This window comes from Schistocerca gregaria, chromosome 5 (genome assembly GCF_023897955.1).
Source record: "Schistocerca gregaria isolate iqSchGreg1 chromosome 5, iqSchGreg1.2, whole genome shotgun sequence".
NCBI lineage: Eukaryota > Metazoa > Arthropoda > Insecta > Orthoptera > Acrididae > Schistocerca > Schistocerca gregaria.
Genome location: NC_064924.1, coordinates 423,358,119 through 423,383,608, shown reverse-complemented (window position 1 = coordinate 423,383,608; position 25,490 = coordinate 423,358,119). Strand labels below are relative to the sequence as shown.

The 25,490-nt window shown below is 37.9% G+C and overlaps 1 protein-coding gene across 2 annotated transcripts in view; it reads left to right on the top strand.

Moving 5' to 3' along the window:
* Positions 1-15,749, top strand: part of LOC126273457 (transmembrane protein 209) — a 130,154-nt gene extending 114,405 nt beyond the window's left edge. For both annotated transcript variants that reach the window (XM_049977015.1, XM_049977014.1), the window contains 2 exons: positions 1,067-1,276; positions 15,206-15,749. In XM_049977015.1, coding sequence (XP_049832972.1) covers positions 1,067-1,276; positions 15,206-15,334 — 339 coding nt within the window. In that variant the 3' untranslated portion in view covers positions 15,335-15,749. The remainder of the gene's footprint in view (positions 1-1,066; positions 1,277-15,205) is intronic.
* Positions 15,750-25,490: the final 9,741 nt, after the last annotated feature.

The window sequence follows — 25,490 nt, the reverse complement described above, 5'->3', positions numbered from 1 at the left end:
ACTGCATTTTGCAGCTGCCTTTTGTCTTAGGACCAGTAAGTGCTGCAGTCAATGGTTCCTGCAATTGTACTGCATGAGGCAAGTGGCAATGACAAAAGTTCAGCATACCAAAGAACCGAAGCAATTCTTTGCTTGTGGTCAGCCTATGTAACTGTAAATTCAACCTTCTTTGTCAGGTAGGGAGCCCATAGCAGAGTGTCAATGCCCCAAGAAAATGACTTCAGATTGCCTAAAAGCACATTTGGTGATGTTCAGCACTACTCCAGAATGCTCCAGATGCTTGAACTTATCTTGCAGATGTTGTCAGTGTTGTTCCTCAGCCGCCCGGTGTGGCCGCGCGGTTCTAGGCACTTCAGTATGGGACCGCGTGACCGCTATGGTCGCAGGTTCGAATCCTGCCTTGGGCGTGGATGTGTGTGATGTCCTTATGTTAATTAGGTTTAAGTAGTTCTAAGTTTAGGGGACAGATGACCTTAGAATTTAAGTCCCATAGTGCTCAGAGCCATTTGAACCATTATTGTTGTTCCTCAGTCTCCGAGAACATGAGCATGTCATCAAAGTCCCTAAAAAGAGTGGGAGGCCTTGAAGAACAAGACGAATGAATCTTTGCAACATCTGCACTGCATTTCGTAATTCAATGGTTTCATATATATTCTCAAACGGTCAGTCTCCCGAGATATTGTAAATATATATTATTTCACTTGTTTGTAATTTAATTTACAAGATTGATATTTTATTTTTTTGGTCCAGATATTTTGTGCCTGTACCAGCTGGAGTCATTTGCTGATATATCCACTTGTAAAATCATAAATATTTTCCTTTACTTGAATTGTTAACATTGAGATGCTTCCCATGTTATCTGTATTTCTTGTATACGTGTGAGTGTGTGTGAGTGTGTGTGTGTGTGTGTGTGTGTGTGTGAGAGAGAGAGAGAGAGAGAGAGAGAGAGAGAGAGAGAGAGAGAGAGAGAGACGGGGGGGGGGGGGGGGGGGGGGGGTTGTTACTGTTTATGATGGAATATTCACTGTATGCTTAGAAAATTAAATTTTATATTTTGTGTTTGCAGGTGGTTATGCATTTGTTGGCATCATATTTTGACTCACAGCTGCCTCCATTGCCACACAATCCTGAAGGAAGACCTTTTACATCGCAGTATTTTCTCAAATCAACAGAGAAGTTACCAAAGGGAAAGACTTTCCCAATTATAAATGAAGTCCAAACCAACCCTCCACACTATGTCCTTATGGTTGGAGATGAGAAACTGGAACTAGCAAAGGTATATAGTAGTGTATGTATGATGATAATGGCAGAAAGTAGAAGCAGAAAATATAACCAAGATTGGAAGTATTCAAGGGTAGAAAGAAGTGAGGTATTTCTTTTTTATTTGTAGTCAAATGCTTTTTGCTGAAGAATGCATTAAATGTAATAGAAAATACACAGTATCAGATTTTCAGAACACAAAAAGCTTGGACTGGACCAGTCACTACACTGGCTCATGAGATCGTTGAGAGTGCTTAGAGCTGCCATAATAAGAACCATTTTGCTGCTCATTAAACTACAGTATCCATACAAAAAGAGCGTTGTAATTGAAAATATCACTAAATATGAAATCCATTCTACTATAAGGTTTTCAGTGGCAAAAAACCCAAATCTGTTGATATTTATTATGAAATTCATGCTGACACAGATTGAAGATGATGAGTGAAAATGTCAATGGTGTTTAAGAATGGAAGCACAAATAGTCATTATAATGACAAAAATGGCCATTTGTCTGTAGTCAGTACCCAGAGGGGACAGAAAGTTGTTAGTTCAAACAGTACAGTATCTGCCCAGGCTAAGATCCACAGGATTTCCATCTTTAATGTCAAAAAGCAAAGTAACTGTATTTTGTTCCACTGATATTTGTTTCAGTGGAAACCATTTTTCATATTATTGGACCAGCAACAGGTGATAGTTGATGAATACCCAGAAAGCCAAAAAATGGTTTGTAATCAACAAATGTTAGTGGAACACATATTTGCATTTGATTTTCAGCATTGAAAATGGAATTTGAACAGAATCCACTAGCATGATTTCCATCTATTAATGCATATGGAATACAGAAAAATAGTTAAAGATATAGTTGCGGACTGGTGCAAATTAAGGCCAGAAAGAATTTGCCGTATCTTAGAAAGAGATATGAAGAATGATGATTATGTAGATAAGCAACACATGTGTTTAGTTTTTAAGATTTTTTAATAAATTTGCTTTAACTGTTTTAATGAAACAATGGGAAATCCAGAGTTGAATGTAACAATATTGTGAAAAGGGAAGTTGCTACTCACCACATAGCAGAGATGCTGAGTCACAGATAGGCACAACAAAAAGGCTGTCACAAATAATTGCACACACACACACACACACACACACTCACACACACACACACACACACACCTGCAGTCTCAGGCAACTGACTCCACACTGTGTGTGAGTTACGTTTTCATGAGTGTGTATGTGTGTGCTTGCCGTTTAATTCTGATGAAGGCCTTACTGGCCGAAAGCTATAATTTGTGACAGTCTTTCTGTTGTCTACCTGCGACTCAGCATCTCTGTTATATGCTGAGTAGCAGCTTTCCTTTTCACTTTAATTGTTTTAGTATTTTATATATAGTCTATAGAGTATTACTTTCCAGATAGAACTTGTATGTGATTACAGATTGTGGTTATTGAATAGTTACTGGATGATTATTGATTTTTATGATGCATGGAAAACACTTCCATATTTGAAAAGGTTGAGTGGAAACACTGTATTGTGACAATTGGTCACTAGTGTAAACAAAAAATGGCCTAGGCCAGTGAAGGATAATAAGAGGTGGATGGGAGAAGCCCCACCTTCCGTCTCACTGGTCAGCCAACCTATGCTAATGTTTCATGTTTCTGCAAAAGCAAAACTGACACATGGTAACAACAAATTAAATTATATTACCGAGCAAGGTGCTGCAGTGGTTAGCATACTGGACCCACATTCCGGAGTACAATGGTTCAAACCCAGGTCCAGCCATCCTGATTTAAGTTTTCTGTGATTTCCCTAAATCGCTTCAGGCAAATGCCAGGATGGTTTAGTGGGATGGGCATGACTGATTTCCTTCCCCATTCTTCCCTCATCCAGTGGGACTGATGATCTCACTTTTTAGTCTCCTCCTCCAAATCAGCCAAACAACCAACCAACCGACCAAACTATATCGTATAGTGGAAACTAGAGCCGCTGATCTAATACTGACACACTCAGTGAAAATATGTATTTCTATAAAGTGTGTATCAGTATCAGAAACAGTATGAAATTATAGGCAAACTGGAAGCTTGGTAAACCAATTACAGATATTTGACAATAAAAGTAATTAACTATTCAAAACTTATTACTTTTATTACATAGCATGAAAAAGTTTGGTAACTTACATTAAACAATTTTTTGGTCACACTCGGCCATTCCTGTACCATACAGTTCGTTCTTGACTATGTCTGGTGAGATGAAGCCTCATATTCCACAATATCTGTAAAAGAGATGAGCTTTCACTAGATTTCAGCTTTTATTATCCTGTAATCAGTTGCTATTTCCATGACACTCCTGCAATCATGCTCCCACTCTTGTACTTTTATGCATTATCCTTCACAGTTGTTTGCAGTAGCAGAATGAAAGGCAGTATCTGTAAGTTCATGAATGTTTGCTGTAAGCGTGTTGCTGAAGACAGTATGCGTCTGTGTATAATATTTAATATTCACTCGTGCGAGTTCAGTAGTGCTCAGGTCACAACTGTATGGTGGCAGGCAAAGCACAGTGTGGTCTACACACTTACTTAATAGGCTACATGTCTCTTCATTAGCTTTTCCTGTATTGAAGCATGCAGCTCAGCATTTGTCATGCTGTCTTTGCATTCTACCCTCCTTTTTTGCAGCCATTCAATCATTGGCACATTTGTGTAATGTAGTGATGGTATTTTGTCCACCTGCCTACATTGGTAGGACACATTATCTATGATGATGACAGAATTGAGTGGAAGATTTGGGTACACATCTCCAAAAACAATTTCTCTAAATCTGTTGAACAAATTTGCCCATGATAGTCTCCTTGTGTCAATTTCATCTAGAACTGTAGCTGTGCTTGCTTTACTAACCCGTTTCTCCATCCTACATTTGCATCTATCATTCTTCTGGAGGCACTTCCATACAGCACAATGCCCACGAAATCTTTTGATTTCGGCCAATGTTTGCCACATGTTAGGTTGCTGTATGACTCAAGGTAAAAAATGATGTAGTGAGCTTCCCTATTACTCTTCCTGTTCACAACAAAACATGCCTGCCAGAGGACAGTATCACCATGTTCGGGTAACAGATTTCTTTTGTTAACTATGGATTGCCATATGAATCCCATCAAGTTAGTATATTTTTTAAGGAGGAACTGCTCCATTTCCACTTACCTTCTCAAGCAACACTGGAAGTAGTTTTGATATGCAGGGTACTATTTTTTTGTGATGGAATTCCTTATTATTAATTTACTGAGGTCATCAACTTCTTTAATATTACTGCATCTCTTCCTAAGTGAAACAAAATAAAAATAAAATAATTCAGATGTCACAGGTGTCTAGTTGGAAGCATTGTCAAATATGAACAACTATGTACAGGATTACCCGATTATAAGAAAAGGTTTTTTCCCAAATTCCTGCTGAAGGAAATGGAGGGGGGGGAGGGGGTGTCAGCTGGTTCTATATAGCCAGTGAGAGAGTGGTGAGCAGGCAATATGTTTGGGAGCACGAGACATAACAACTCTCTCGTGCAAGTATAGAAGTGAAATCTGGTATGTACTGAAAAAAACTGGTATGTTTTCAGGTTCAATCATAACGACAACCTTAGAAATAACAACATAGTCAGAAGGAACAGCCAGATAGTTGTGACAAAGAAGATTAAAAATAGTGATACCATAGACTACAGGGTTAGTAAGCAAGAAAGGCAGAAAAGATAATGGCTTGAAAATCAGTGTAAACCATTTCTTTTTGTTTATTTTATTTCTCATAGTGTTATCAGAATGTAGACAATCAATAAATGGCATACGTTTCGAATATGTCCCCCCATGAACCACGGACCTTGCCGTTCGTGGGGAGGCTTGCGTGCCTCAACGATACAGATAGCCGTACCGTAGGTGCAACCACAACGGAGGGGTATCTGTTGAGAGGCCAGACAAACATGTGGTTCCTGAAGAGGGGCAGCAGCCTTTTCAGTAGTTGCAGGGGCAACAGTCTGGATGATCTGGCCTTGCAACATTAACCAAAATGGCCTTGCTGTTCTGGTACTGCAAACGGCTGAAAGCAAGGGGAAACTACAACCATAATTTTTCCCGAGGGCATGCAGCTTTACTGTATGATTAAATGATGATAGCGTCCTCTTGGGTAAAATATTCCGGAGGTAAAATAGTCCCCCATTCGGATCTCAGGGCGGGGACTACTCAAGAGGACGTCGTTATCAGGAGAAAGAAAACTGGCGTTCCATGGATCGGAGCGGAATGTCAGATCCCTTAATCGGGCAGGTAGGTTAGAAAATTTAAACAGGGAAATGGATAGATACAGTGGGAATTAGTGAAGTTCGGTGGCAGGAGGAACAGGACTTTTGGTCAGGTGAATACAGGGTTATAAATATAAAATCAAATAGGGGTAATGCAGTAGTTGGTTTAATAATGAATAAAAAAATAGGAGTGCGGGTAAGCTACTACAAACAGCATAGTGAACGCATTATTGTGACCAAGATAGACACGATGCCCATGCCTACTACTGTAGTACAAGTTTATATGCCAACTAGCTCTGCAGATGACGAAGAAATTGATGAAATGTATGATGAGATAAAAGAAATTATTCAGACAGTGAAGGGAGACGAAAATTTAATAGTCATGGGTGACTGGAATTCATCAGTAGGAAAAGGAAGAGAAGGAAACGTAGTAGGTGAATATGGATTGGGGCTAAGAAATGAAAGAGGAAGCCGCCTGGTAGAATTTTGCACAGAGCATAACTTAATCATAGCTAACACTTGGTTCAAGAATCATGAAAGAAGGTTGCATACAAGGAAGAACCCTGGAGATACTAAAAGGTTTCAGATAGATTATATAATGCTAAGACAGAGATTTAGGAACCAGATTTTAAATTGTAAGACATTTCCAGGGGCAGATGTGGACTCTGACCACAGTCTATTGGTTATGAACTGTAGATTAAAGCTGAAGAACCTACAAAAAGGTGCTAATTTAAGGAGATGGGACCTGGATAAACTGAAAGAACCAGGGGTTGTACAGTGTGTCAGGGAGAGCATAAGGGAACAATTGACAGGAATGGGGGAAAGAAATACAGTAGAAGAAGAATGGGTAACTTTGAGGGATGAAATAGTGAAGGCAGCAGAGGATCAAATAGGTAAAAAGACGAGGGCTAGTAGAAACCCTTGGGTAACAGAAGAAATTTTAAATTTGATTGATGAAAGGAGAAAATATAAAAATGCAGTAAATGAAACAGGCAAAAAGGAATACAAACGTCTCAAAAATGATATCGACAGGAAGTGCAAAATGGCTAAGCAGGGATGGCTAGAGGACAAATGTAAGGATGTAGAGGCTTTTCTCACTAGGAGTAAGATAGATACTGCCTACAGGAAAATTAGAGAGACCTTTGTAGAAATGAGAACCAATTGCATGAGTATCAATAGCTCAGATGGAAACCCAGTTCTAAGCAAAGAAGGGAAAGCAGAAAAGTGGAAGGAGTATATAGAGGGTCTATACAAGGGTGATGTACTTGAGGACAGTATCATGGAAGTGGAAGAGGATGTAGATGAAGATGAAATGGGAGATATGATACTGGGTGAAGAGTTTAACAGATCACTGAAAGATCTAAGTCGAAACAAGGCCCCCGGAGTAGATGATGTTCCATTAGAACTACTGACAGCCTTGGGAGAGCCAATCCTGACAAAACTCTACCATCTGGTGAGCAAGAAGTATGAGACAGGCGAAATACCCTCAGACTTCAAGAAAAATATAATAATCCCAATCCCAAAGAAAGCAGGTGTTGACAGATGTGAAAATGACCGAACTATCAGTTTAATAAGTCACAGCTGCAAAATACTGACGTGAATTCTTTACAGACGAATGGAAAAACTGGTAGAAGCTGACCTTGGGGAAGATCAGTTTGGATTCTATAGAAATGTTGGAACACCAGAGGCAATACTGACCTTACAACTTATCTTAGAAGAAAGATTAAGGAAAGGCAAACCTATGTTTCTAGCATTTGTAGACTTAGAGAAAGCTTTTGACAATGTTGACTAGAATACTCTTTCAAATTATAAAGGTGGCAGGGGTAAAATACAGGGAGCGAAAGGCTATTTACAATTCGTACAGAAACCAGATGGCAGTTATAAGAGTTGAGGGGCATGAAAGGGAAGCAGCAGTTGGGAAGGGAGTGAGATAGGGTTGTAGCCTCTCCCTGATGTTATTCAGTCTGTATATTGAGCAAGCAGTAAAGGAAACAAAAGAAAAATTCGGGGTAGGTATTAAAATGCATGGAGAAGAAATAAAAACTTTGAGGTTTGCCGATGACATTGTAATTCTGTCAGAGACAGCAAAGGACTAGGAAGAGCAGTTGAACAGAATGGACAGTGTCTTGAAAGGAGGGTATAAGATGAACATCAAAGAAAGCAAAATGAGTATAATGGAATGTAGTCAAATTAAGTCGGGTGATGCTGAGGGAATTAGATTAGGAAATGAGACACTTAAAGTAGTAAAGGTGTTTTGCTATTTGGGGAGCAAAATAACTGATGATGGTCGAAGTAGAGAGGATATAAAATGTAGACTGGCAGTGGCAAGGAAAGTGTTTCTGAAGAAGAAAAATTTGTTAACATCGAGTATAGATTTAAATGTCAGGAAGTCGTTACTGAAAGTATTGGTATGGAGTGTAGCCACGAATGGAAGTGAAACGTGGACGATAAATAGCTTAGACAAGAAGAGAATAGGAGCTTTTGAAATGTGGTGCTACAGAAGAATGCTGAAGATTAGATGGGTAGATCACATAACTAATGAGGAGGTATTGAATGGAATTGGGGAGAGGGGGAGCTTGTGGCAAAACTTGACTAGAAGAAGGGATCGGTTGGTAGGACATGTTCTGAGGCATCAAAGAATCATAAATTTAGCATTGGAGGGCAACGTGGAGGGTAAAAATCGTAGAGGGAGACCAAGAGATGATGCAGAAGGATGTAGGATGCAGTAGGTACTAGGAGATGAAGAAGCTTGCACAGGATAGAGTAGCATGGAGAGCTGCATCAAACCAGTCTCAGGACTGAAGACCACAACAACAACATTGAATAGATATAACAACTTTTTGGCAGATACTTTGCCAGTAAAACAATTTGTAGTTGTAATTAATTAGAATATTTAAAAAAAAAGTTTCTCAAGGAACCTGTTAATTGGGGGGTAGTCATCTTATACTTAGATAAATACAGTCTTTATGTGCACAAATTACAGCTAAAACTGAGCTTTTCTTGTTGGGAACTCCTGGTGGCTGACCAGGATGAGAGCTGGCAAATTTCCTAACCCTGTCTAGGCTCCATAAACTTTTGCCAGAGCTCTTTTATGGGCCAGAATGATAGTGTGTACAAGTTTCAAATGCTCCTTTTCAACCTCGCAGAACCGCAGCACATTGTGCATTGTTTTATGAGCACCACTTCTTATTACAAATCACGCATTTCAAAATAAAATAAGAGAAGAAAGTAACAAGCAATTAACAACAAAAAGCAAACTAAACAGCATGTAAATACTGGAGGCATTTGGTTACAACTGGCAATGCCGTAAATGCAGTGGTACAGTCCTGATCTCTGTCAGTATTTTAAGCTACCATAGATCAAAACATCCCCATCTAAAACTGCCATGTTATAGTGCCTGCATAATAATGGTGACGAGAGGCATGCATCAAACCTGTTCGGCCTGCCCGCGAACATAGCTGTGACCAAGCAGTATGCCACCAGATTCTGAGTCTGCCCAGGTGCCATTGCGGCTCAGTTGTTCATCATGTCACTTGCCCATCAGGTATCGCACTGTGGTGTGTGTGAAACAAAATCTCTGTGGCCCATTTGCAGGCCATTTTTTACTTCACGCAGTCTTTTCTGCCACAGTACTTCACTTCCTGCATTACGTTAAAATAACTTATGGCTGTAACATCAGGAACAAGATGGTTACATAAATCTCCACCATTGCTTGTTATATCAATGTATTGTTACGTGCATGTCAAAACATTCTGTACCTTATGATGCAATAGAAATAATTAATTTTATTAAAAGGTGCTCTATCAAATTTTTGTAAAAATGTATGAGGGAATGGCAAGTATTTAAAAGTTTTTACTGATACACAATGAAGATGATTATATCATGGCAGAACTGTTCTCGTTATATGAAGTATATCTTTTTTTCATCAGGTACCACTTTCCTAAGGCAAAGTCTGGCTTCAGACTGTGGCTTGATTGACAGACATGTTGTTAAAAAGCAACATTTTAAATTTATTACTTAAGGACCAAATACAAACCTGTGTAATGTTCAAGCCCATTTGGAATTGCTTGTTAAAATCTTACAGTTTGGGAAATCTGTTTAAATTCCAATCAAATTGAGTACTTTAATATCCTTCACAACTTCCGTGTAGAAATTCATCTTACATTGGACGAAAATGTCAAGAACATAATTAAGGAACATTTAAAGGGATTTGGAAAAGCTTTCAAAGACCATTTTCATGCTCTGTCTAGTACTAAGAATTGGATTTGTAATCACTTTGAAGAGACAATAATGTTGGAATCCACATGAATTGTAAATTAAAAGGAGCAGCTACTTGGAACTTCCAATGACTTAAGTTACAAAAAAGAAATCTCTGTCACAGAGAAGTTTCTGGTTAATATTAAAGGCAATGTTTCCAATGCTGTCAAATATAGCTGTAACTACATTAATTTATTATTTGTCTCATCCACATATTTATGTGAAAAGGATTTTCCTTCTTACACTTACATAAAAAATAAATGCAGAAACAAACTTCCCAGTGAAAGTAATTTGAGATATCCCATAACGAAAACTTGTAGGTTAACAGAAAAATGTAAAATACTTTAATATGGCATACTAGATTAATCCATTATGCAAAAGTATTCAAAGATCTTTTGTATGATACAACTGAAATGTAAAGCAATATAAAAGCATTGAGGCTAGTAAATCATTTGCTTGGAATTCTATTACTTCCATGTTACTGCAAGTACATTTTTCTTTTATAAGGTGGGGATTTGCACATAAGAATTTATTGCGGAAGGTGGTAAAAGAATGAAAAAGTTTAGGAACCTCTGCTCTTCGATATGTGCAAAAATATCTACATGCCATCATTCCCACATGATACAGCAACTAAATTATCTTTTATGTATAAATATATTTATTAAAATTAAAAGAAAATTACAAACTTCAGAAAAGAAAGACGTGTGAACTTTCTTCCTTCAAGTAAATAAAGAAATATTATTAATCTTTTAAGACCATAACGATATTCTGGATAATTTATTCTTGAAACAAGCACTTAAGACATTAGAGATTAGTCGGTATGTTGGATTGGCAACTGCTGAGGTCACAAGATAGGTCCTTCTGTAATTCGAAATTATCATATGCAGTAAAAGTGAAGATATCTGTTGGAAGTAATCATCACATATATGTTACACCTCATGGAAAATGTTGTGTTACTACAATATGGGCAAACAAGGTTCAAATAGTTTGCACTGAAGATGGTCACTTAGTGACCGAAATTGATCTGTAAAATAAATGGTTTCAATCTTTACAATTGATGGTGCGATTTATCCAAAATATATTGACAGTAACATGCTCGTGGCGCACACAGTTCCTAATGGAATTAGACATTGATAAAATATTTACTATGCACATCTACATAACATTGCATTTACCTAGAAGTGCAGCACATCTGGAATGTGCTTCGGCATAAACTTCCTCTCTCATCGCATAAGAGATTTGGAGTGCTTGCTTTCAGTAGTGCTATTTCCCACAAATGTTTGAAAATACTGAGGCACACCATCTTCTTTAAATACAATATGTTTAACCAAAATATAAATTTTATTAGTATATAAATGTGGTGTTTTACATATATGAGATTGCTTACCTCACTGTCAGCTGCATTCTCAGCACAGTGCTCCTGAACCTAGAACACCAATGACACAAGCAGCTGTAGCATCGGACCACTGCCAGCTTCCACAGTCTTGGTAGCCTCTTGAATTACTCGGAGAAACTGAATTAATTTGTTAGCTACATGGAATCTCAGTTCCCAAACAACTGTATTTTTCCCGAGTCACGCAATCTTCAGCAATTTGTTCATGTTGCGTAAACACAGATTTTAGCCTGACACACAAAGTATTCCAACAAAGTCTCAACATGTTGCTTACACTAAACTATAACAGTGTGTCTTTCACATGGCCAGTCCTTTTTAATAAATTATGGCATTTTTGATTAATTTCAACGATGTGTAAACATTAGGACAATATTACTGCAACCATTTATCCTCAAGAGTTTGGTGTAGGTTCTGTAAATTTGTGGCAGTTTACTCTGTACCAAATGGGACCTCTGTAACAAAAAAGACTTTATTTTTGCACTGCAACTCTCTTGAGATTGAATGCATAGTACGAGTCAAATAATGTATTTTAGTGTAAGCGTTTCTCCATGTGTGAGCTGTATATGGGCAAGCACCATCCTTCATGTCCTGCAACACTTGTGAGAAGTTGTTGATGGATGAGGAAGCACGCCTCTTTCAATTTCATTGGGAGCAATGTGTTCCTGTTTCTGGCAGTGTCTGTGCAAGATCTAGAGCGCCGTCTCTTACAACTTTCTGAATGTCCTCAGATCTCTTGCCAACATTGTTATACACTTGGCCAGGACAATAGGTTTTTCTGATGCTGGAAGTTGCCGTTGTTGTTGTTGTTGTTGTTGTTGTTGTTATGACTATAAGAAGCAGCTTTGCCGATATTAAAGTGTTGCAACAGGGTACTGGAAAGCTAAAGACTTACACTCCGCAAAACATACAGCCTTATTTTGATTCTCTACAACCTGTGTAAAATTTTGCATCCCATGCTGTCTCCTTTTTTCTTCAGACGAGTGTTGGTTCCCTTCTTCAGTTTAAGTGAAACTTACTTCTCTTCTACACATTTTTAATCCTTGGATGTTGTAAGGATGTTTGCTGTTTGATATGTATTTCTGAAATAATTAAATAATAATAGTAATAATAATAATAAAGTACGATAACTGAAAAGGGGCTCATGACAATGTCTTGCACTGAACTGCTTGCATAAGGCTGCATTAGCTGGTTACAAACAAACGAACTTTAGGTATGGGTGACAGCTATTTCGGACAGGTTCTAGAACACTTGCAATCTTCGCCTTGCATTAGTGGAGACACGACCTTGAGGCAGTCAGCTGCCATTCGCAGAACATCCAATATGGAGTCATTAGCTGGGTGTATATGTGTGGATTTCTGCAGCAATGGGCCAGACCACATACAGAAAGTCCATGGGTTTTCCTGCAGTTCTCATGTGACAGCAAGCTCTATTTTCTTCCAATATAGGGAAGGAGTTATCCACTGACCACATGGAAAAATTTACAAAATTGTGCTGCAAATGGACTTGATTATGGAAAATGACCTATGAACATTACATAAGGAAGAGTATAAAAAGCAAGGTGTACAACAAGACTGTTGAAATATTTCTAGATTATATTCCTGCTGTGTACAAAAGTGTAATAGAAACTTAGTTACAAAATTCTAGATCAAATTTCATGATAGAGCTCAGAAAGGCAGAGGCTTTAGAAAGAAGCTGAAAAGGAAAGACTAAATTGAATGAACCAGTGAAAAATTTCTTATATTATGTTCATTATTGCATTATGCATTACTTTGTTACATCCATTATTTTAGAATAAGAACTATTTTTTGTTACGAAGGATCAAGAACACTGTTCCTAGCAAATCAGTCAATCAATTAAGCATCAAAGGAGCACTGAAAGACCTAAGTCGAAACAGGGCCCCGGGAGTAGACAACATTCCATTAGAACTACTGACAGCCTTGGGAGAGCCAGGCCTAACAAAACTCTACCATCTGGTGAGCAAGATGTATGAGACAGGCAAAATTCCCTCAGACTTCAAGAAGAATATAATAATTCCAATCCCAAAGAAAGCAGGTGTTGACAGATGTGTAAATTACTGAACTATCAGTTTAATAAGTCACAGCTGCAAAATACTAATGCGAATTCCTTACAGACGAGTGGAAAAACTGGTAGAAGCTGACCTTGGGGAAGATCAGTTTGGATTCCGTAGAAATGTTTGGACACGTGAGGCAATACTGACCCTACGACTTATCTTAGAAGAAAGATTCTAGCATTTGTAGCCTTAGAGAAAGCTTTTGACAGTGTTGACTGGAGTACTCTCTTTCAAATTCTGAAGGCGGCAGGGGTAAAATACAAGGAGCGAAAGGCTATTTACAATTTGTACAGAAACCAGATGGCAGTTATAAAAGTGGAGGGGCATGAAAGGGAAGCAGTGGTTGGGAAGGGTGACTGGAATTCGACAGTAGGAAAGGAAGAGAAGGAAACATAGTAGGCGAATATGGATTGGAGCTGAGAAATGAAAGAGGAAGCCGCCTGGTAGAATTTTGCGCAGAGCATAACTTAATCATAGCTAACACTTGGTTCAAGAATCATGAAAGAAGGTTGCATACATGGAAGAACCCTGGAGATACTAAAAGATTTCAGATAGATTGTATAATGGTAAGACAGAGATTTAGGCGGCTTCCTCTTTCATTTCTCAGCTCCAATCCATATTCACCTACTATGTTTCCTTCTCTTCCTTTTCCTACTGTCGAATTCCAGTCACCCATGACTATTAAATTTTCGCCTCACTTCCCTACCCGAATAATTTCTTTTATCTCATCGTACATTTCATCAATTTCTTCATCATCTGCAGAGCTAGTTGGCATATAAACTTTTACTACTGTAGTGGGTGTGGGCTTCGTGTCTTTTTGAAATCAATAAGTAATGAAAAGGTAATCTGTGCATAACTTCAATAACATAATTTAAGAAATAACACATTTATTTTTAGGCAGACAATGAACATTTTCATGAGCTGTTAACATGTCTTGTCTTCAGTTGCTTGATTAATAATAAACTATTTTCCAAGATTCTTTTGTCACAGATGCAAATGCATCAGCATGTTAGGAGAAATATTGCAAACTCTACTGAGTCTTGGCAGAAGCAGCAAAATTTCACATGTTATTACATAAAATTTGCCACTGATGGTGCTTCACTATGTTCTCAATTTCTCATTATAATTGGTATTTCATATGACATAGAAAATAAGTGTAAGTAACTTTAGTTTCTCTCTTTCGGAGTTAAAATTAATCCAATTTTTAATCATCTATTTTATTGTCATAATATTTAATCACATGTAGTTGTCATGTGGAAAACATTATGTTTTTGTCATGGAAACAAAAACAATGACTTACTTGTTGACTGGAATCATCAGATATTATTAAAAATAAATGGTTTCATCTGGCATCAGCCGTTTCCAGATCATGATGAGAAGCAGCAGTGTGCTTAAATGTAGCATTGAAAAATAACACTGCTTCTCATTGTAATCTGAAGATGACTGCTGTTGGCTGAAACAGATTATTTCTACAAAATATATTATGGTTATGCCAGTAAATAAAATTTTTAAACGTAGTCAAGCTGAGTGGGTTTATATTATCCCAAGGCCACAAAATTGTATGGTAAATTGTAATATTAGATATCAGTTTGTCCAAAAATCATTGAATTATGTAGAGTATTCCAATGTTAAAGTCTTATTCTTAGCATTTCATACCATGTAGTTCAGGTTTTGCCACTATAGTAGGTTTGAGGTTTTTTAAAATGCTTGACAGTCAACTGAAGCAATGCTATATTGGTTTGTCAGTAGTGGTGATGCTGCTAGTATAATATTATTTACTCGCGTTCTTTTAATCTCAAAGAAAGCCCATGGTTCCTTTTTGTTTGTATTAATTTACAGTGCTTGCATAATATTAATTTGATAAATATTGGATATATTTTAATCTGTTCCTAAGAGTGTGATCATTGGTTACTGTGAATTACTGATAATCATTTTCTTCTAATTCTTACCAGGGTCGCAACAACCTGTTCCATACCATACTGCTCTTCTTGCACCAGCTGAAGACGAGAGAACATGGAATGCTAGGACGAGTCAACTTGGGCCCCTCAGGAATTAATATTCTTTGGGTTATAGATAGTTAGCAGTATTAGAATGACAGAAAAGAAAAATAATTGTCAATGTGATATGACTGTCAGACCTTTATTTGGTCAGAATACTTGGACTGTATTCGTTTCTGAGAAATGTGCCTGATATTGCCAGTTCATAAAAAAAAAAAAGGAAGAGGAGAAAAAGGAAGTTGCGGAGTCTGAAATGAAACCTGTAATTGAATATATTTCTGATATCTGTAGGCCTTATTTATGCTGATCTGTGCACTGTAATATGCAATTGTAAAACAGTTACAGGAAACACTAAAACTAAAGAAATGAGAAACTAAACCACGTTGTTTCCAAAGAGTAGAGTATTAACAAACACTAATACTGTACACATTATTACATTGTCTATGTAAAACAAATTGCTCATTTGAAATCAAAATATATTTTGATTTTTTACAATGTATCATAATTTTGTACTTCAGAATTGTAACAATGCTGTTACATCACCAAGTATGAGTGTAACATGAAACATGGCCCAATCAGACAAAATTTACCTGTTTACATGCTTGCTTTTTGTAATATAGTGATTAAACTGTTTCTTCATTTTGGAAATTTATGTATTATGGAAACCACTTGAAAATCTTAAAAGTTTATAATTGATGAAAGATAGCAGTACCTTCAGGATGCACAACAACGAAATGTTGAGTACTTAAAAAGGATTCAGAGTTCAATTGCACCTCATCCTGCTGAGAATATAGTAAGTTTTACGTAGTGCTTCAGTGAAAAGCACACTTGCTCTTTATTCTGTTACACATAAGGATTTAACTGAATTGGTCTTCATTGCATATTTCACTTTAATTAAATATTGTACAGAAATTTTAACTCAAAGTAGCAACAGTAGGTTTTGAATGAGAACCATTTGATTATAGTTTAACATTTGAAGACATCATGAGCTGATTATGCGGTGTTACTCAGTTGTTTGTTTATATAGTGCTATATGAGACAGGAAAAGCAATGAAATCGATGTAACTTTTGGTGCTACGCTAAATGCTTGCTAATCTAGCCATTCCTTGCTCATGTGGCTGTCAGATTATTGAGTGTGTCAAATTTAGTGTAAACTGATAGGGATTATACTTTATTAAAAACTAAAGCTACATTTATTTTCATAGCAAACTTAGTCTTTGAAAGTGTGTGTATATACAGTAGTATCACTCTGTATGGAATATTATTTGTCAATGATTTCACACAATGGCTTTACAAGCATTACATAGGTACTTTGATTGTTGCATAATGTACTCTAAGAAGATTTCTGCAGCTCCAGCAGTGAGAGATATTCTCTTCGTCAATTTAATATAACTTTCCCCACACAGTTTTGTTAATCTCTTTGCCTGTTAAAGTTTGGTCCTAAATACTTGCTCATCCAACATTGTACTGTTAAATTAATTCACTGTTTCTGCTTTCAGTCTAGCACAATGTTTTCTTTTAGAAGCCACAATCACACGCTTCAGTCTGGAGATCTTAGAGCAGACTGAGGAGTGATGACGCATTGAGAGATTAGACTATAAGTGCATATAGACCACAAACTCCCCTGTTTTAAGGTTAGAAACCAACTTTAAAATCACATGATGGAGAGCAGGAAGCCAAGCTTCTGTCATTACGTACTAACAAGGTGGTGCCAACAGTTACAGAGCTTGTCTCATTTATAACAGAAATGTAGCATTGATTTTTAACTATTGAACCATTTGTTGCATTAGTATAGTGAAATTAACTTCTCTGAAATTTTCAATACCAATGATTGTTATTACAATTGGCTGGGTGAAATGGTAACAAATGGTTTGAAACAATGTATTAGCAGTTCTTTTTACAGATGACAGAATATCAGTTTGTCAGAGAGCATTTAGTTTTTCCTGATTTTTCAGTAACAGGAGAGAAATGTCTTATTAGATTTTTAAGAAATGACATCCACCTATCTCCATAATGTCCAGTTCTTAAGTGTGTATGTTATACAAATTTTGCTTAATCTAGTACAGATAGCGACATTATTAAGATAATGAGCCTAATATATAAAGGAAACTCTTGTATTGGTTCAGATATTAAGATTCTCATCTCAAAATCTTTATCATTCGTAGATTTTTAAATCTTAAAAGCAATATACATCTTAATTTTTCAACTTGTGGAGATATTCCTACAAGGATTTAGGAATGCTTGCTGTACAGCATTATGGAGTGGTTTGGCTTAAAATTCTTCATTTTCAAAACAGGAGTCCAAATGTTCCTTCATACTTCATCAGTTGTAAAATTGACCAGTTTTGGGATTATTTAAAAGCAATTATAAAGTTGAACTGAAAACAGATAAAAAGGTACACCTCATAACTAATATTTCATGAACTATTGCACATATTTCTATGAGATAAGTATAAGATGATCATTATCATTCAATTAGATTGACACACAAATACTCTCAAATATTCCATCAGCATGTGCGACATTTTTAGCTTCAGATTGTAAATTCACCGACAAACTTCAAAAATGTGTTCGCAATTTTTAGTATGTTAAAAACAACTATGGAATGAAATATTACTTTCTTTCCCTTATCTTTCAGTACAAACAAATGCTGCACAAGATTTCTCTATCATAATAAAGAAACCTGTGTAGAGATAAATTGAGCAGCATTCTGGAAGTCACCTGCAAATGGATGTTGCCACTGTTCAGTTGACGGGATGTCGTTTTCAGTATGAGATCATGTGTGATCTCCATCACCTATAGTTTGAGATTAAGAATTTAGAGAACTGTAACTGCTGTTGGATGATAAACAGGTGTCTTGTCACACTTGGACAATAGGAACATGCATTTAAGGAACATAATGGAAGAGCGGGATTGCATGTAACAAATCCTACACAATGTGAGAGAGCGAACGAGGACTTACACTCACTCTAGCTGATTCTGCTCATGTACTCTATATTTTCTCACACAGGCCCTTTTGTCTTTCCTTCCTGATGTCAGATATCTCACATGATCACAGCAAAATTCATGTATACATTGAACAGGTTCCTCACACAATATCTTACCTGGCTTTGAATTTGCTTTTGCTAATATACAATGTTTTGCTACTGCTATTCATATCATATACTCACAAGTCTAAAATTCTTTCATAGTTTTCCATATACTCCACCTCTTTGAAAGTGTAATCAAAAATTTGTATTTTGTCACACATTCTGCCTACATTGTGAAACATCTTACATGTGGGCTACAACTCCAGTTTCTCCATTTTTCACACTTTTTCCAGTTCTGCCACATCAATGTGTTCCAACACGGGGGCAACAGTTTTAAGCTTTTGAACGGGTGAGGCAATATTTGCAGGTGTTGACAGGTTTTGTGAAGTCTGCTTTCTACATTTGCTGCAAATTTTTCTGTCTAAAAATACATTAGAAAACTTGTTTACCATGCACATTCCTCAAATTCTATTGTACTTTTTCACAGCCTCATTTAAATGGATTTCAACACTACAATTTTGACAGCCATTTTTTTTCTCACTGCTACTAAATATACTTTACAACCCATGAATTAAACTAATGGTGATTGGTTGGAATAGTCTCTCTGATAGGCTGTTCCCAGCATGAAATGTTCGCCATTTGGTTCTAATAGTAGTGAGAGCTACTTGCTGCTGTTCTGGAAGAAACAGGATACATAGCTGCGTACAGAATTTTGATAGTGCAATGACACACAAATTTTTGAAACAAAAGTTGAGGATGGGATGTTTTGATATATTCAAGGTCAAATGTCCAGTCGATAACAATTTGTGTGAAAATTCTTAGAAATCACCTTGGTGCAGATCAGTGTAAAGCTCTGGTATTTATATTTTCTGTGGCATACGTTTCATAGCTGGGTCTTGATTTGAACAAGAATTACAGTCATTTATGTTCAGACAGATCCTTGTAAATTTCTCACAATTTCAAAAATTTGCAGGGCACACAACTTCCTTCACAGTTGTCGCATACCTCTGCTAATTGGCGAGTTTCCATCTCTTATCTGGGTTACTGAATAGAACTAACAAGGAGTTGCCCCATGTAGCAATGTGAGCTTGTGGCATAACAAAGTTAAGGCCCCGGCTGTAGCCTATTACCCATGTCCACAGCAGTATGTTACATATTTAGCTTTTCCTGTGTTTTAATGGGTGTATTTTTCTATTTAAATGGTTTAATGTAGCATTTTCAGTTGTAAGTGTAAATTCAGGCAGTCTGTAGTGCACGTTTCTTTTCTTGTGAACAGCCAGCTACACAATTCAATAAGGCATCAGCGTCCTTTGGTGACTTGTGAGGAGGGTAGCAGATTGCATATCTAGGTTTCTGTCTGCTTTTGTAGTTTACTTCTTCATTTAGTCGTTCTAGGATGGGTAGCATATGGACATGCTGTGTGTGGACACAGGAGCAGCCAGCCACAGACCACAAACAGTTGAATTTGCATTTGCCTGTGATCTGAGTGTAGCTGTGGCAATGAATCTGGTGCAATGCATGGGTCACCTGTGGTGTTGCTTGTTTCGCACACGGGCCCTGCTGATGAGGTACCTCCTAGCGTACCCGTTGCGGTGGATCCACCTTCACAGCGAGAGGAGTGGTAGGTACTAACTTATTGGCATCGCTCGAGACAGAGGGCCAATGTGCAGGCTGGCCATGTGGCCTCACCTGTTCACCCTGTGAGTGAACAGGTGGCTGTTTCTTCAGCAGGGTCTGATTGCATTCAGGGCTGAGGGAGAGGGGTTCAGTGTTGTGCACTTGGCACATCTGCTGGGGATCCTCATCCGAGATGTGGAGGCAGCAGTGGCTGCGGTTGTCGATTGTGCAGGGTTCAGTCAACTGCAAGTTGTGGTTACCATCAATGATTAATGTTGCAGGGGTTCTGAGGCCATCTAGGCAGCTGGCAGAGGTGGTGGAGGCTGCTCGTCTCAAATTGATGCGAGTGGAGGGTCTCAGCCAAAGGCTACATCGGCTCTGCGATGATCTTGGCTGCAAATTTATGGACCTGTGTTATTGGTTGGGGAATTGTAGGACTTCCCTTGATATGTCAGCAGCTATGCAGGTAGCAGAGTACTTGAGGAGTGCTAAGTTTATGCAGTAGGTTGAGGTTCTCTGATGAACACCCGCCACACAACTCATGGACAGCAAAATCAGACCCCATTTAGAGTAAATCATGTCAACTGTCAAAATGTCGTCAGTAAAATGTTGAAGTATCCACAACAAAGTTTCTGAAACCAATGCCATCCAGGAAAGTTCTCAGGTTATTATTCTTGGGACCAAGAGCTGAAGTAGAAAGCTTTGAGATATTTATTGAGTTGTAGAATATATATAGGAGAGGGAGTGTTCATTGCAGTTGAGAGAAGTATTGTGTCCAGTGCGGTCAAAATTGAGTGTGACAGTGAAGTTATTTGGTTGCATTTAATGGGTCTAGGTGAGACCAGGTTGATTGTTGGATTATTATAACCAGCCACCTGATTTGGGTGTGACAGTTGTAGAGTCTCAAAGAAAGTCTATAGTCACTAGAGGGTAGACACCCATATCATGCAGTACTAGTTGGAGGTGACTTTAACCTAGGAAGTATAGACTGGGGTGTCAAAGGATTCATATTGGGGGGGGGGGGGGGAGGGGGGGGTGGCAGACACTCATGTGAAGTACCTTTGAACTTATTTTCTGACAACTGTTTTGAGTAGCTAGTTCTGCAGCCCACACATAATGGAAATAATACCATAGATGACTGAGCACATCACTGACATTAGTTTAGAGAGGGATTAGTAAAAATCATGGTGTCACTACAGTGACTTCTGATGATAGAAGTTAGTAAATCAGTCAAGAAGGCTAGAAGAATGTTTCTGCTAGAAAGAGCAGGTAAGCAGTTGTTAGCATATCACTTAGACAGTCAATTGAAATCATTTAGTTCCAGTCTGAGGGCACAGAGGAATTATGTGTACAGTTTAAACATATTGTAAATCATGCTCTCGGCGAGTCTGTACCTAATAAGGGGATTATGGATGGAGAATACCCCCATGGTTTAACAACGACATTTGGAAAATGCCGAAGAAGCAAAGGCTTTTTCACTCTCGGTACAGAAGAGAATGCGTGCATGACGACAGTGAAATGTTAGTAGGGGTTCATGCATTTGTTAAAAGGTCTATTTGTGAAGCATACAGATACTACCTCAATCATATCTTAGCAATAGATCTTGCTGAGAAACCAAGAAATTATGGTTCTGCATAAAATCGCTAAGTGGGTCTAAGGATTCTATCTCGTCACTCACTGACCATTCTGGTGTGGAAGTAGGAGATAGCAAAAGGAAGTTTTAAATTTCATATTCAGGTATCATTCGCGCAGGACAATAGTACAAAATTAACTTTTTTTGACTATCATATTGACTCCCATATAGATGACATAGTAATAGGCATCCCTGACAAAGAGAAACGACTGAAAAAGTTGAAAACAAGTCACAAAGTATGGATGGAATTTCAATTTGATTTTACAAATGGTACTCTATGGCACTGGCTTCTTATTTAGCTCACATTTAGCATTAATCTCTTGCACAGTGCAAAGTCCCAATCAACGGGAAAGAGTGCAGGTGACTTCTGAATATAACACGGTTATAAGATCGGACCCGCAAAATTAAGACCAATACCCTTAATATCGATTTGCTGCAAAATTCTTGAACATATCCTGAGTGTGAATATAATATATTTCTTACAGAATGAAAAGCTTATGTTTATGGATCAGCACAATTTTAGAAAGCATCACTCATGCGAAACTCAGCTTGTCTTTTCTGTCATGGTATGTTTGAACTATGGACGAAGGACAACAGGCAGTTTCCATATTTCTAGATTTCTGAAAAGCATTTGACACAGTACCTCACTGCAGACTTAACAAAGGTGTGGGCACATGAAATAGGTTTCTAGATATGCGAGTGGTTCGATGACTTCTTAAGTAATAGAACCCAATATATTGTCCTCAATGGCGAGTGTTCATCAGAGACAAGGTATTGTCATGATTGCCTCAGGGTTGTGTGATAGGACTGCTATTATTTTCTATGTACATAAACGATCTGGACAGGGTGAGAAGTAATCTGTGGATGTTTGCTCATGATGCTGTGGTGTATGGGAAGGTGGTGAAGTTGAGTGAGTGTAGGAGGATACAAGGCAACAAACAAAATTAGTTTTTGGCGTGAGGAATGGCAGCTACCTCTGAATACAGAAAAATTTAAGTTAATGTGGATGAGTGGGAAAAACAATCTTCAGTGCTACGATACAGCAGTAGTAGTGTGTCCTGCCTGACACGTCATTTAAATATCTGAGTGTAACATTGTGAATTGATATGAAACGGAATGAGCATGTGAGGATTGTGGTAGGGAAGTCCAATGATCGAACTCAGTTTATTGGGAGAATTTAGGAAAGTGTGGTTCATCTGTAAAGGAGACCACTTATGGGATACTAATGCGATCTTGAGTAGTGCTGGAGTGTCTGGGATCCACACCCGGTGGGATTAGAGAAAGACTCAGAGGCAAGTGCCAAGATTTATTAGCAATGGGTTTAAACAGCACTCGGGTATTACGGAGATGCTTTGTAAACTCAACTGGGAATCCCTCGATGGAAGGCAAAGTTTTAGAGGAATGCTAGTGACAAAATCTAGAGAAACAGCATTTGAGGGTGACTTCAGCACGATTCTAATTGTGCGAACATAATTTCGCGCAGTAATCACAAAGATGAGGTGCAGAAATTAGGTCTCATATGGAGGCACATAGCTAGTCATTTTGTCTTGCTGTGTTTGCGAGTGGAAAAGGAAAGGAAACGACTATAGTGTTACATGATACCCCCTGCAATTAACCATACAACGGCAGCGCGGCTGACGCTAATAAGCGTCCGGATGCCCACTGTCGGATTACTCAGTCTAGTTGCAGCGTCTAAGCTAGCATCAAAGTGTATAAACTGTTGTTTTGTGTGGCTAGTTATTGAACGTAGACAGTGATTTTCTGTGTAGTGAGGACGAGGCATACCACGAAGGTTGTCATTTAGAGGCAGCAGAAGAATTGCAGAGTGATGATAGATTCGAAAGCTGTGCTTCCACGCTGTTTCGTGACTGTTCCGAATACGGATCACGACAATTGTGTGGAAATCGACGACGAAAAAGAGCCTGACCTGTCACACGGAGGTAATCCAGGTGATTCCTGGCATAAAAAAAACCATCTAATATGCAGTATCATCCACTTACGAAGGAAGAAGTTTTGCAAATTCATCCTGATGGCAATTCTCATATGGATTTCTTCAGATTGTTGGTAACAGACGAATTGTTGCAACTTATAGTTGACAAAACGAATGATAATGCAGTCAACAGGTTGCTGAGTGAAAATACAAGAGAGGGATCTAGGATCTGTAAATGGAAACCTCTAAGTATATTCGAATTGCTAGTTTTCCTGAGTGTTTCGTTACATATGAGTAACGTTAAATATCTGCGATTACAAGACTACTGGAAGAAAGGACCGCTGTTTGAGAATAGAGGAATAGCAATGAGTATAAGCAGAGGCCGGTATTTGATCATATTACGCTATCTGCATTTACAAAAAATCCACTTCCGGGAAACCCGGTATCAGTCAATCGTTTATATATGACCTATATTGGATTTTTTTTAACACGAGAATGTCGCAAGCGTATTACCTGGGAAGAGATTTATCAATAGATGAATCAATGATTCTTTGGAGGGGAAGACTGTCATTTAGACAATACTTAAAAAGCAAACGTAATAAATATGGCATTAGGATGTACATGCTCAATAATCCAGACGGTTTCATAAATAAGTGCGCTGTGTACACGGGAATTAGTGTGTGTGTGTGTGTGGGGGGGGGGGGGGGGGGGGAAGGATGATAATGCTGAAAAGGTCGTTTTGCATTTGATGGCAGAAAAGTTGCATGTTGGTAATCACATTTACTTGGACACTTATTATAACAGTTTTCATTTAACTACAACTCTGTTGAACCTAAAAGCACTTTCCACAGGTACTCTGATATTAAATAGGAAATATACCCCCAAAGACGTATCGGCAAAATTTGGGAGAGGAGACAATTGCACGGTATTCTAATGGCGTTATGATTGGAAAATGGAAGGACCGATGAGAGGTTTCCCACATTTCCACGGAACATCTAAATGTTATGGACCAAGTGACGAATACGCGCCAGCAAATAGTCAAGAACCTTTGCCTATTATTAGGTACAATGCGTGTATGTTTGGGACTAATAAACAAGATTGTATGTTATCGTATTATTTATGTGAACGATAGACTATCTGCTGAGCGAAAAAAATATTCTTTGATGTCACTGACAAGCTAGTTTTCAATTCTCTATATCTGTACAACAAATACTCAGGAAATAAAATGACGTTGTACTATTAGAGAATGAACATTATAAAAGACTTCCTTCCGCCAATGGGCGTTCCACGAAATGTGAACAAGAAACATCACCCCAAAAAAAGAAAAAATGTGCAAAAGCGGGAAGCTACTGCAGTGAAGAAGCAAGTTACGAGGAAGCGGTGAAAGACGTGCGCGGAACAAGGCTAGCGCACTGATACACCATACGAGTGCACAATCTGCCCAGACAAACCTGGATACTGCTTCAACTACTGTATAATTTCCCATAATTAGCAAAAACGTGATAATATGGGGGAATTCCGATTATGAAAGACAACTATTTTTTTTATATTGCATGGTTTCTTTTATGACGTGAAAGGTTAGAACTTTTTTTCCACGAGTACTCAGAAAATAAGGTTTTCTTTTAAGTCGACTTCTTATTGCGTTGTAAAGTGTTCACTCCAGTTTTTTTGCAAAATAATTTCTTGTGCTAAATTTGTTTTAATAGCACTGCAATTGAATTGATGGGGGACACGAGAGAAGTCTCCATGTATGGTATGTTTCGCTTATTAACTTATACACATCTGGGAGTCCCCTGGGCGTCTATGATAAATGTAGACGGCTAATTCTCTCATACCAGGAGCAAACATGCTACTTAATTGACTACCTCCATCAGAGTCAATCTGAAAAATGTGCTTTTGAAGTAAATATAATTTCAAATGAATCCGGTTTCCTTCTTAAGAATTTGCATTTTGGAATCCAAATTTTTGCTGAATGCAGTGGATTTGTTGCTTGTTTGAATTGTATTTTTTGTTACATTATCAACAAATGACG